This window comes from Gopherus evgoodei, chromosome 12 (genome assembly GCF_007399415.2).
Source record: "Gopherus evgoodei ecotype Sinaloan lineage chromosome 12, rGopEvg1_v1.p, whole genome shotgun sequence".
NCBI lineage: Eukaryota > Metazoa > Chordata > Testudines > Testudinidae > Gopherus > Gopherus evgoodei.
Window position 1 is genome coordinate 24,968,701 of NC_044333.1, and position 13,049 is coordinate 24,981,749.

Below are 13,049 nucleotides of genomic sequence, written 5' to 3' on the forward strand. Positions count from 1 at the left end.
CCATATACAAACTTGGGAGATTGGGAGAAAGGGGTTTAGCCATCAGAAAAAGTGTAGTGAGAGTATAAATTACATATATTTCACTGCATTTTTGCAAGTTCTGAGTGAGCCACTTTCTTAGATAGAATTCCTATGTTGTCTAGAAAGTTATGGTCAGCTTGGCAATGGAAGTTAGAATGGAAAACTTCACTCAGCCTTATCCACTGCAGCTGCAATAATACTGTATAGTCCCAATACTGATTTTAACTTATTGACCAGTTTACAAATGACAGATGATTAGAGTCTTTTAATAATCTCTCCTTGGTGTTTTTCCAACAAGTATATTTCATTTGTGTGTATAACTGGTTTTAGAGTTCGTGCTTCCGCAACTGAAACACTGGATTTAGAAAGGCTCGGGGAATGCATGTCGAGCTTAGAACGATAGAATCATAGGACTGGAAGGGACCTCAAGAGGTCTTCCCATCCAGTTCCCTGCACTCAAGGCAAGATTAAGTATTAACTAGACCATTCCAGACAGGTGTTTGTCTAACCTGCTCTTAAAAATCCCCAATGATGGAGATTACACAACCTCCCTAGGCAATTTATTTCGGTGCTTGACCACCCTGACAGGAAGTTTTTTCTAACCTAAACTGTCTTTACTGCAATTTAAGACCATTGCTTCTTGTCCTATCCTCAGAGGTGAAGGAGAACAGTTTTTCTCCCTCCTTCTTGTAATAACTTTTTGTGGACTTGAAAACCGTTATGTCCCCCCCTCAGTCCTCTCTTCTCCAGACTAAACAAACCCAATTGTTTCAATCTTCCCTCATAGGTCATGTTTACACTGTTGACTCATATTTAGCTTGCGATCCACTATGACCCCCAGGTCCTTTTCTGCAGTACTCCTTCCTAAGCAGTCATTTCCCATTCTGTACATGTGCAATTGATTGTTCCTTCCTAAATTGAGTACTTTGCATTTGTCCTTATTGAATTTCATCCTGTTTACGTCAGACCATTTCTCCACTTTGTCCAGGTCATTTTGAATTTTAATCCTATCCTCCAAAGCACTTTCAACCCCACCCAGCTTGGTATCGCCCACAATCTTTATAAGTGTACTCTCTAGGCCATTATCTAAATCACTGAAAATATTGAGTAGAACCACACACAGAACTGATCCCTGTAGGACCTGACTTGATATGCCCTGCCAGCTTGACTGTGAACCACTGATAACTACTCTCTGGGAACGATTTTCCAACCAGTTATGCACCCACCCAATAGTAACTCCATCTAGGTTGTATTTCTCTAGTTTGTTTATGAGACGGTCATATGAGACAGTATTGAAAGCCTTAATAAAGTCAAGATATACACTCTATCACTTCCTCCCTATCCACAAGGCTTGTTACCTGTCAAAGAAACCTATCAGGTTGGTTTGACACAATTTGTTTTTGACAAATCCATGCTGACTGTTACTTATCACTTTATTATCTTCTAGATGTTTGCAAATTGATTGCTTAATTAACTGCTGTATTATTTTTCTGGGTACAGAAGTTAAGTTGATGAGTCTGTAATCCCCCATGTTGTTCTTATTCCCCTTTTTATAAATGGGCACTATATTTACCCTTTTCCAGTCCTCTGGAATCTCACCCGTCTTCTATGACTTTTTGAAGATAATTGCTAATGGCTCAGATATTTCATCAATCAGCTCCTTGAGTATTCTAGGATGTATTTCATCAGGCCCTGGTGACTTGAAAACATCTAACGTGTTTAAGCAGTTTTTAACTTGTTCTTTCCTTATTTTAGCCTCTGATCCTATCTAATTTTCACTGGCATTAAGTTACATGTCCAGTTGCTACTAAATATTTTGATGAAAACAAACTAAAGTCATTTAGCATTTCCACATTTTCTGTTATTCCCCCCCGCCATTAACGGGCCTACCCTGTCCTTGGTCATCCTCTTGCTTCTAATGTATTTGTAGAATGTTTGCTTGTTACAATGGGTGGTGGGTGACCCCCACTTTGGGGAGGTTAGCATGCCGGCCCCACCCCTTCTGCCTGAGGCCCCACTCCCCACTGGCTGGAGCCCCCATAACAAGAGGAGCCCTGAGGGGCCCCCCCATGACCAGAGAAGCCCTGGAATGCCCACCCCAGGCCAGCCCCCGCCCCACCCCCCCGAGCACCAGGCTGATCCAAGCACCGGGTCAATCCACCCCCACCCCCCAAGTCTGAGTGCCAGTTTAGCCCCAGCATCGCATCGCTCCCCCCTGCCCGAGTGCCAGGCTGGCCCTGGGCCAGGCTGGGCAGAGCTGAGCCGAGCCATCCCTGGAGCACCAGGCCAGCCCCAGTGCCAGGCCAAACTGCTCCCCACCTGAGTGCCAGGTAGAGCCACTGGCCCCAGTGCCCGTCTGAGCCACCTCACTTCCCTGCCAGACCCCCACGCCCACCGCTTTCTCACCATGTCTGCATCACTCCCCCGCCCCCAAGAAGGAGTGACATAGTGAGCAGCGGAGGACCTGGATGGAGATGGAGGGTGGGCAGGCAGGCAGCAGTAGCTGCAAGGGCCTTGGGGAAGGGGTGGGGCCACCGTGGCCCAGGTGTCCAGTGGCGGCAGCGCCTTCCCTGGCCTATTATACCCGCTACCCATGCTTGTTACTCTGTATGTCTCTAACGAGGTTAATCTCATTTTGTGCCCTGGCCTTTCTAAGTTTGTCCCTACATGCTTGTGTTATTTGTTTATAGTCATTTTTTAATGTGACTTAGTTTTCACTTTTTAGAGGATTCTTTTTTGAGTTTTAAATCATTGAGATCTCCTAGTTAAACCAGGGTGGTTTCTTGCCATACTTCCTATCTGTCTGATGCAGTAGGATGGTTTGTTCTTGTGCCTTTAATAATGTGACTCTGAAAAACTGCCAACTTTCTTGAACTGTTTTTCCCCTTAGACTTGCTTCCCACGGGACCTTACCTATCAGCTCCCTGAGTCTGCTAAAGGCTGCCTTCTTGAAATCCATTTTCTTTATTGTGAAGTTTTCCCTCCTACCATTCCTTAGAATCATGAACTCTCATCGTTTTATGATCACTTTCACCCAAGATGCCTTCCACTTTCAAATTCTCCACCAGTTCTTCACTATTGGTCAAAATCAAATTTAGAACAGCTTCTCCCCTACTGACTTTCTCCAACTTCTGAAATAAAAAACTGTCTCCAGTACATTCTAAGAACTGGTTGGATAATCTGTACCCTGCTGTGTTGTTTTCCCAATAGATTTCTCGGTAGTTGAAATCCCCCATCACCATCAAGTCCTGTGCTTTGAATGATTTTATTAGTTGTTTATAAAAAGCCTCATCCACCTTCTCTTCCTGGTTAGGTGGTCTGCAGTAGACTCCTACCATGACATCACCCTTGTTTTTTATCCCTTTTATCTTTACCCAGAGACTTTCAACAGGTCTGTCTCCTATTTCCGTCTCAAACTTAGTCCAAGTGTGTACATTTCTGATATATAAAGCAACACCTCCTTCCTTTTTTCCCTGCCTGCCCTTCCTAAGCAAGCTGTACCTTTCTATATCAGTGTACCAGTCATGTGTATTATCCCACCAAGTCTCTGTGATGCCAACCATGTCATAGTTGTGTTTATTCACTAGCATTTCTAGTTCTTCCTGCTTATCATTGAATCATAGAATATCAGGATTGGAAGGGACCTCAGGAGGTCATCTAGTCCAACCCCTTGCTCAAAGCAGGACCAATTCCCAGCTAAATCATCCGAGCCAGGGCTTTGTCAAGCCTGACCTTAAAAACCTCTAAGGAAGGAGATTTCACCACCTCCCTAGGTAACCCATTCCAGTGCTTCACCACCCTCCTAGTGAAAAAGTTTTTCCTAATCTCCAACCTAAACTTCCCCCACTGCAACTTGAGACCATTACTCCTATTCCCCATACTTTTTGTGTTAGTATACTGACATTTAAGATACTGATTTGATTTCCCCTCTATATTCTCTCCTCTCTCCCTTATCCCTGCTACAGCAACCCATGCTTTCCCCAGAACTCCATGTTTTTGACTTACCTTTTGTCTCCTGCCCCTTTTGAACCTAATTTAAAGCCCTCCTCATTAAATTAGCCAGTCTGTATCCAAATATGCTCTTCCCCTTCCTTGATTGGTGGACCCCATCTCTACTTAGCAGTCCTTCTTCCTGGAACTGCATCCCATTGATCAAGAAAGTCAAACCCTTCCTGGCAACACCATGACCTTGCAGTCAGGCATTCACCTCCAGGATTTATCTTTCTCTGCCAGAGCCCCTACCTTTGACTAGAAGGATCAAAGAGAACACCTGTGCCCCCAGCTCCTTCACCCTTACTCCCAGGGCCCTGTAGTCACTTCTGATCTGCTCACAGTCATACCTCGCAGTAACATTAAAGTCCACATGGATGAGCAGTGTGGGGTAATAGTCAGAGGGCCAGATGATCCTCGACAATCCCTATGTGACTTATCGGATATGGGCCTCGACAGGCAGCATTCCTCCTGGGATGCCACATCAGGGAGATAGAGGGGTGCCTCCATCCCCCTCAGAAGACAGTCACCAACTACCCTACATTTCCTCCTGGGAGTGTCAGCTACAATCTTTCCAGCCTTGGGGGTACATGACTTCTCCACCTTTTGGGGGCAATCCCTCAGTGCCTGTTGCCAGGGCAGCATAACTGTTTTTCACCACTATGGTGGGTGGGTTGGGAGTAGAGGTGAAGCACCGCCTGCTGCCAGAAGCAATCAGTAGACAGTGTCCTCCCTGTGACAGAGCCATGTCCTCCTCCCCTGGGGGTGACAGCAATCTCCTCTAGCTGGAGAGCTTCCTCAGCCTTGGACATCTCCATATGAATATTCTCAATGAATTCCTCATGGGCATAGATGCGCCTCAGCCTAACCATCTCCACCTGTATCTCTCCCACCTCCTTCCTAAGAGATTCCACCAACAGGCACCTCTCACACTGGATGGTCCCCCCATCCTGACTTTCTGAGAGTGGGAAATGCAGGCGACAGTCTCTGCAAATCCACACCAGAATCTGGGTAGAGGCATCCATGGTCAGGTTCTCTGTCTGGATACAGGTGGAGGAGACAGGAGCAGCATTGGCACTAGCGATGCAGCCTTTCCTAACCATAGCAATTATATTATGACTCCCTCTTACGAACTCTTCTGTTCACTGACTCCCCTTGGTCACTTAGCCCTGGCTTTTAAGGCGTCTCCTTGCCAGCCCGACTCCCTCATTAATCACATAGGGGGAGGGTGATCACTGACTGATCAAAGAAGATCAAACAAGGCTCAGACAGTCCCCAAACACACAATCCCAACTGACCCCATAAATTTAAAATAACCTGAAAGAAAAAAAAACCACAAACAGCCAAAAACCAAACAGTCAAACAAGCTCACTCACCCCAAGATTAGCACTCACACCTTTTTCATTCAGCAGGGGGATTTTCTTCTCTCCCTCTCAAGCTCCCCAGTTTGCTACCATGTATAAAAAGTTTCTCATTCACCAAGCTTACAAGCCTACAGCAAGTTAATTAAAGTCAACTGAGTGAAAAAATAATTACAGGAAAGTAAAGATGGGAGAAGCCCAAATCCATAATTTAGAACCTTTTGAGGTTTGTGTTTTTGTTAAGAGGCGGTTTACTCTTTTTTTCCCTTTTCCCTGGCTCCCTCTTTATTCACTTATGGTGAATTTAACAGACCTTCATTGGGATAAAGTAATCAAACAGGGCCTCTGGGATATATGATATAATGTAATTGTTAAATAATATTAATAAGATAGGTGTTTTCACGGGAATGGTGGGATGACCTCTATGACTTTCGACTCTGTTTTTAGTTTGAATAAAAACTTGTAAACAAATCAGAAAAAAATGGAGCGGGATCTAGATTTATCTTTTTCTTTAAATGAGATTCTAATTGTTTTGGAAATCAGCATTTGCTAAGGGATTTCTCATTCTACTCAAAATGGGATTTGTAAAACTCAGGTTTAGGCACACCATTGTGTTGTAAATCCTAATAGAGATAACTGTGTGTTCTCTTAAACTGCCTCCAACAGGCTCAGGAAAGGATAAAATATTACTGGTTATGACATGCTCCCTAAATAATACAATGGGAATCTAAAATTAAAACAACATTCCTAAGAAAGATTCTATTCCTGTATTCTAAGAACTATACCAATGCTGAAGACCATTCTACAAATAACACCACAAGTGTATTGGTCCTCTGTCCATGGAGTTTAGTCATGCCAGCAGCATTATTTTGGACCTCCTCTCCCATCCCTCCCATTTTTTTTTTATAGTTTTAGTGTAAACATTTCCATTTAGTCTTTCTGGCTGAAATTTTAGGTAAATCGCCAACCTACAACCCCTGTCTCACCCAGATATCACCACTATTTAACTATCTATATAGACAGGATCATGGTGTCTGAACCTGCAGATGCTTAAGTGTTGAAATAACAAGACACTTAATCTCGTGCTTATCATCAAGCACAAGTAGTACCATTGATTTCAGTCTTTTACCTACATGCTTTGCTGAACTGGGGCTTCAGTACCAGCTGTCGTGTGTTGTGTGACTAGCCCCATTCCAGTTTCACTGGGATTACATAGTGATAAGTGCTATCACTCACACTCACTCATGCCCGTCACCCCAATCGGGGTATGGGCCGCCAACCACAGATCTCCAGAGTCCTCTATCCTGGGCCATTCACTCTAGCTGGTTCCAGGTATAGCCCACTTTTTTGCTATCAGCCTGAAGGTTGCGTCGCCAGGTGTTTCTTGGACGGCCTCTTTTCCGCTTTCCTTGGGGGTTCCACCGCAGTGCCTGTCTGGTGATGTTAGTTGGTATTTGCAGAGCTGAGCCCATACACTCTCTCATAGATCTTAGAGAAGGGATGAGCTAGTAGTTCATATAGTTCACCATCCTGCCAATGCCAGCCAGGTCCAAACTGGGTGTTATGTCCAAGCCAGTTAAAGATGACCCAAGCACCTGAATCATTACTTACCTTAGGATACACAGCTTCCTTAGGTCAATATGCCCACCTAGATTTATAAGTGGGATGCATATTTGGCCTACAGCACAGGCTGCTGTAGAAAAATCATTTTCCTATTGAATGATGCAGAAACCTGCAAACTGTTTCTGTCATTCTCTCCATGCTTTCTGTGCAAGATGCAGCTCATGCGATCATTTCCCCCACATTGTCACCCTTTATGTTTTCATATTGTTTAACAAATGAAATATAAAAAGTGACACATGCTTCAGTTGGAGCAAACAGGCTGTTAAAAGGGGTTTTCTGTGCAAGTACATTCCACTGTATGATCATTTCCCCCAAATTATACCTTTTTCTTTATATTCCACATTTTCCTCTAAACAAGAGGAAAACACACAGTGATACATACCTTATTAAAAACAAACTAACGGGGAAGAAATTGACCAGATACATGCAGTTAGATTCACTGGGGTGATCTGTAGATCAACTATTAGCTGTCCAAAAAAAAAAAAAAAAAAATCAACCTGTCTTTACAAAGGGGTATGGAAAAATAAATGTTGTATGTGGGTGCGTTATTTTTTATGTCTTGTAGATGGTATTATAATGGAATGGCAGCTGAGAAGATGAGACGATGAGTGAAAAGTGTGTCTTGGAGATTGCATGCAGTTCATTTTCCTGGGTCAAAAGTGGATTGGTTTGAGAACAATAATTATGAGGCTGACATGTATGTTCTCCTTCATCTTGCTGTTTGGAGCAGCGGGGCTTGTTGTCTTCATTCATCTGCAGGATCCAGAAGACATAGTTCATCAGCAGACGCCAGGTTAGCATTCCAATTTCTATCCAGTAATTTTGTCCTGTATCTTTGACACTCTTTACATACATTACAAAAGTGATGTGAGCATAAATGTTCTCTAGGACTAATATTTCATTTTTATAAGGCCAACCGTGGGACTAAATATTTGCTCAAAATAAATCTTGCTTAAAAATCAGACTCAATAAAGAATGTTAGGTTGTGTGAGAATTTTTGCTTTGTCAAGGATGTCATCCTGAGTTGAGGCAAATTCTGCTCTGTTAGACTGGTGTAAACCCAGAATAACTCCATTCACTTCACCCATACAGATACATGCCTCTCAACCTGCCATTTCCCAGTGGGGTGCATTGTGAGAGATGTGTCCCTCATTTTGGGTCTAAGAAAATTAGTCACTCAAGAAACTGAAAATGTTGTGCGATTCAGTACTTTAGTGTGAATAAGTCATGATTCATTATTTCTGATCTAATCATTTTCAACAATGAGACTTTGAGGAGTCCATATCTCTGTGGAAAGTAGGTAACTTTGGGACTAAAAAGAGTGATGTCCTTCACAATGAGGGACAGATGACAGGTATGCACAGAGATAAGCATGGGATTTATGCTGATAAAGGGCTTGCCTACATTGCCCCATAGGGCAGATTAGGGGGTGGGGGGGGGTGAGCTGCAGCATGCACTGAAATGTTTCTCTGTAACTGCCCCATGTTAGTGAGAAAAAGAAAGTCCACCAGTCGGAATCATGTTAATGTGAAGTAGGTACGTTTTAATTAGCACTAGCAGGGTCTACCTGGGAAAGTTACAGAGCAATACTTTAGTATGTGCTGCAGCTCACACCCCTGTTACCTGCACTGCGGAGCCATTTAGACAAGCCCTCGGTTACCTATGATACCTCAGTGGTGAGCATACAGTAAGCATTATAAAATCCTAGACAGAGGGATCCCAGTGGAGTTACTCTAGATTCACTCTGGTATAACCGAGGGCAGAGTTTGGTCCATTGTGTTCTTTTATACTGGATATTGTCATTTGATTAAATACTATTTCTGTTTGCTTGTCACAACTGATGTGCAGTTTGTAATAAGTTGTGTATTTTAAAGGCAAAATACTGCTAGCATGTTGACGGAGCTGCAGCCTGACACACAGAGCCCTGGAATTGTCATTACATTAAGTGCTACCCTCTGCCTCCTGACTTATTAAGTGCTTGTCTCTGTATCATCAAACATACTTAAACATTAATATATTTGTTATTTAGACCAATCACACTCTCATTTTGAAAGCAGCCACTCAGCCGAAACTGTGGAAATAATAAATAAAACTATGCAATTGATTGAAAGTGGAGGATTTGCCAATCACTTCACTTGTTTTTTTTTAATATAATTTTGTATATTTAAATGCAAAACAACTTACATATTGAACTGACATAATAAGCTCAATTCTGCTCTAAGATGTGTATGTAAATCCATTTGAAGTCAATGGAAGCTGCGTGTTCACATTTGAAAGAGAACAGGGCAATAAGAAGAAACATTTGAAACAGATTATAACATCATGTGCTCACTGTAATAGCCCAGCTCATTGGATTAGTTAGGAGTAGACAGAATGTAGGAACTGGCCCACAGCTTTTGCAGACACCTGCAATACCTAGACACAAAGTAGCTTATCAAGGGCTCGTACTCTTCATGTAGTAATATGTTTTGGTTTTTACAGTGAAAGTAGATGACCCACTGTTAGTAATATAGGAGAAAACCAGATATGCTATAATTATTTCCTAATATTATATGAATTCAAAAAGAAGTCCATGTAACAAACTCTAATTCTGGATCATGTCATCTCTGCAACTGGAGGATGAGCCAAAACCACAGCAGATATAGCAGTGAGACAGCATCTCCTACATGGCAATGTTTCTCCTTTTCCTGTGGAAGGACCTCCACGGGATTAAGCTCTGGAGATGAGGAGGAGATGGCTCAAGGGTGAAAGAGTTTGTGGCCAGGGAACTGACCCATCACAGCAGCATACTCTCCAACCCAATGAGAATGTTCTTCAGACACTTCTCTAAGACTTAGATCATGTCTGCAAAATAGGGTTGTTAAGTAGCGAGGCTCTGCCTTCATTCTGTACTAGGACAATAACAAAATCTCCTGTGAAAAGTGTTCACATTTGTAATTAACTTTTCCTTAAATAAACACAACTCATGTTAAGTATGAAATATTTAGAAAGAATAGGTAGGTGCATGAAAATTAATTCCACAATAATCCTGGACAACTCCCTCTAAAATAAAAAGAAAATTTTCTTCTTCTGTAGCCTGTTGAGATTAAATTCAATCCTAGGGTGTACAATATAGTGTTCCAGGTGAAAAAGTTATGACTCTAGCATATATGGGGTTTTATTTGCACATAAAAAAATAGATGCAACAAGCACTCTAGATGGGAGTTACACTGGCAGTATTGATCTGCTTTTGATGCCACATGTGGGACATCAGAATTTCATAATTTAAAAAAGAAATTGTTGGTTTGCGTTCTGCTTATGAAAGTCAAGAATTTTACAGCACTGGCTTCAACTAGCTCTGTGTAAGCTTTCTCACGCTTCTCTACCATTGCTTCTTAGTCCTGACCTATTGGACTATTGCTCTTCCAATCATGAGCCTCTCAAGCACTGACTGCTGATTGTGACCCACTATGAAATGATTTTTGAGGTAGACAAAGAACAGGATGAGGCCCAACCCATTTACACTTGAGATACCAATCAAGGTTTGAACAGAAGCATCCTCAAAGATTAAACTATCTCAATAACTTACTAGATTTTCCTGGGCAAGGTCCTGTATATGGTTGTAAAATGACTATTCTAAGGGGGGCTGTTACTTCCAAAATTGTCTAATTTCTTGCTTGATTCACACACAACTCCCATTTACATTAATGGAAGTTAGACGGAGAGAAGAGCACACCCCCTGAGAGAAAGATACTTACAGAATAGTTACATGGTCTGATTTTCAGAAGTGCAGGGCACCTTCAGCTGCCACTGGAATCAGGTGCTTCACATGTTCAGCTCCACTGAAAATCAGGCCAATTGTCCCTAAAGCACAATAGGCACTTGGTAGAACATAGAAAAGACATTGTTCATTTCATTAAAAAGAGGAATCGCCATGTTTCCTTATTGTGCACTGTGTTCTATGGAAATCAGTCAGTCTGTAAGAGAGAAACACCAGGTGTGCTTAAAACAGTGTTTTCCCTCACTCACTCAGAATAGCTCTTAAAAAATATTAGTTTCTTTTAGAGACAGGATATTGCTGTAATTTGCCTACTTAATTGGTCCCCCAATAGAACTGAATAAATATATGTGCCATTATATTATTTAGGCCAACAGATTCTATACAACAAAGTTTCATTTATTGGTTTTTGCTTTTGTATTTCCCATGTAGTTACTATGTAGCTGAATCCATTTACAATCTCATCTGCAATGCTGTGTGAAATTCAATAAAGGACATTTTTCACCCCAAAAAAGCAGTACAGTAGAATTTTGCACTGACCAAGCAGACATTTCTCACTGCTAATTTGTTCAGTCATCTTTAATTTGAAAAAGTATAACTTCAGAAACAAGATTAATAAAAATATGTTGGTACTTTAGTTCTATCTGTCTCTTCCAGAAATTGTTCTTTATTGTTTTAGTCCAAGCAAGCATGATGGCAAAACCTTGATGTACTATTTAAACCAGTATAAAACTACAGTCATAAAACTTTAAGTAATGCTTACATTACTTTCACTGAGCAAAGTATGCCTGACAGTAGCTGTTTGTGTTGATTTGTTACTATTCATTTATTCTTTCCCTGTGCTTCACATTGCTACCTAATTGTGATGCTGTGCTGAGAAAGCAATATCAAAGTAATTTTCCACAACATTAGTTACAATTTTCTTCTGATCTTTCGAGGGAAACAATCCCATCCTGTTGGCTTCTGTGAACATATAAACCTTGATTACATTTATCTATTGGAAACCAATGCTTACAAAGTATAGTGGGTGTATAGCCTTTTTTGCTGATTGACAAATATTCTCTCTGTATAGTTATATTTATGTAATACACTTCACTCTGAACAGACATGGCTGTGACAGACAGCCATTTATCGCAGACAAAACAGATTTCCCAAGCCAATACACTGAATTCAATACATATTTCTCTGGTCATTACAGAGACAGTAACTTCACTTATGATAGACACTTAATGGGCTTTTATGGAGAGTGTTATTATGCTGAACGTCAGGCGCAGGGGGCCTCGTATTGAGAATTGATATGAAAATGAGATGGTCATGGAGGAAGTAAAGAAATGTAATGCCCTGTCACAGAATCTCTGCAAACCTTCTATACATCTAGAGAACTTCTGCTGATAGGTGCTATATATAAGTGCAATTACATTACTAATTATTAATATTATTATTAGGACTGTCAAATTAAAAAAATTAATCACAATTAATGGCACTGTTAAACAATAATAGAATACCATTTATTTAAATATTTTTGGATGTTTTCTATATTTTCAAATATTGATTTCAATTACAACACAGAATACAAAGTGTACAGTGCTCACTTTATTTCTTTCTGATTACAAGTATTTGCACTATAAAAAAGCAAAAGAAATAGTATTTTTCAATTATTCTAATACAAGTACTGTAGTGCAATCTCTGTCATGAAAGTTGAACTTACAAATGTAGAATTATGTTAAAAAAAAACTAAATTAAAAAAAAAACAGTGTAAAATTTTAGACCCTGAAAGTCTGCTCAGTACCATTTCTTGTTCAGCCAATTGCTCAGACAAACAAGTTTGTTTACATTTCCAGGAGATAATGCTGTCCGCTGCTTGTTTACAATGTCACCTGAAAGTGAGAACAGGTGTTCTCATGGCACTGTTGTAGCCAGCATCGCAAGATATTTACGTACCAGATGTGCTAAAGATTCATATGTCCCTTCCTGCTTCAACCACCATTCCAGGGGACATGCATCCATGCTGATGACGGGTTTTGCTTGATAACAGTCCAAAGAAATGAGGACTGATGCATGTTCATTTTCATTATCTGAGTCAAATGCCACCAGCAGAAGGTTGATTTTTTTTTTTTTTGTGGTTTGGGTTCTGTAGTGTTGCTCTTTTAAGACTTCTGAAAGCATGCTCCACACCTTGTAATTCTCAGATTTTGGAAGGCACTTTAGAGTTTTAAACCTTGGGTTGAGTGCTGTAGCTATCTTTAGAAATCTCACATTGATATCTTCTTTGCATTTTGTCAAATCTGCAGTGAAAG

At 41.1% G+C, this 13,049-nt stretch overlaps 2 protein-coding genes across 4 annotated transcripts in view; both read left to right on the forward strand.

Annotated features, from left to right (window-relative positions):
- The window catches only part of CHST8 (carbohydrate sulfotransferase 8), a 266,667-nt gene that overhangs the window by 48,847 nt on the left and 204,771 nt on the right, over positions 1-13,049 (forward strand). For all 3 annotated transcript variants that reach the window (XM_030581551.1, XM_030581553.1, XM_030581552.1), the window contains one exon: positions 7,561-7,788. In XM_030581551.1, the coding sequence (XP_030437411.1) occupies positions 7,629-7,788 (160 nt within the window). In that variant the 5' untranslated portion in view covers positions 7,561-7,628. The remainder of the gene's footprint in view (positions 1-7,560; positions 7,789-13,049) is intronic.
- KCTD15 (potassium channel tetramerization domain containing 15) overlaps positions 7,764-13,049 on the forward strand; it is a 321,946-nt gene continuing 316,660 nt past the window's right edge. Inside the window, exon 1 of the mRNA XM_030581567.1 lies at positions 7,764-7,788. The gene's annotated coding sequence lies outside the window, so the exon portion shown is untranslated. The remainder of the gene's footprint in view (positions 7,789-13,049) is intronic.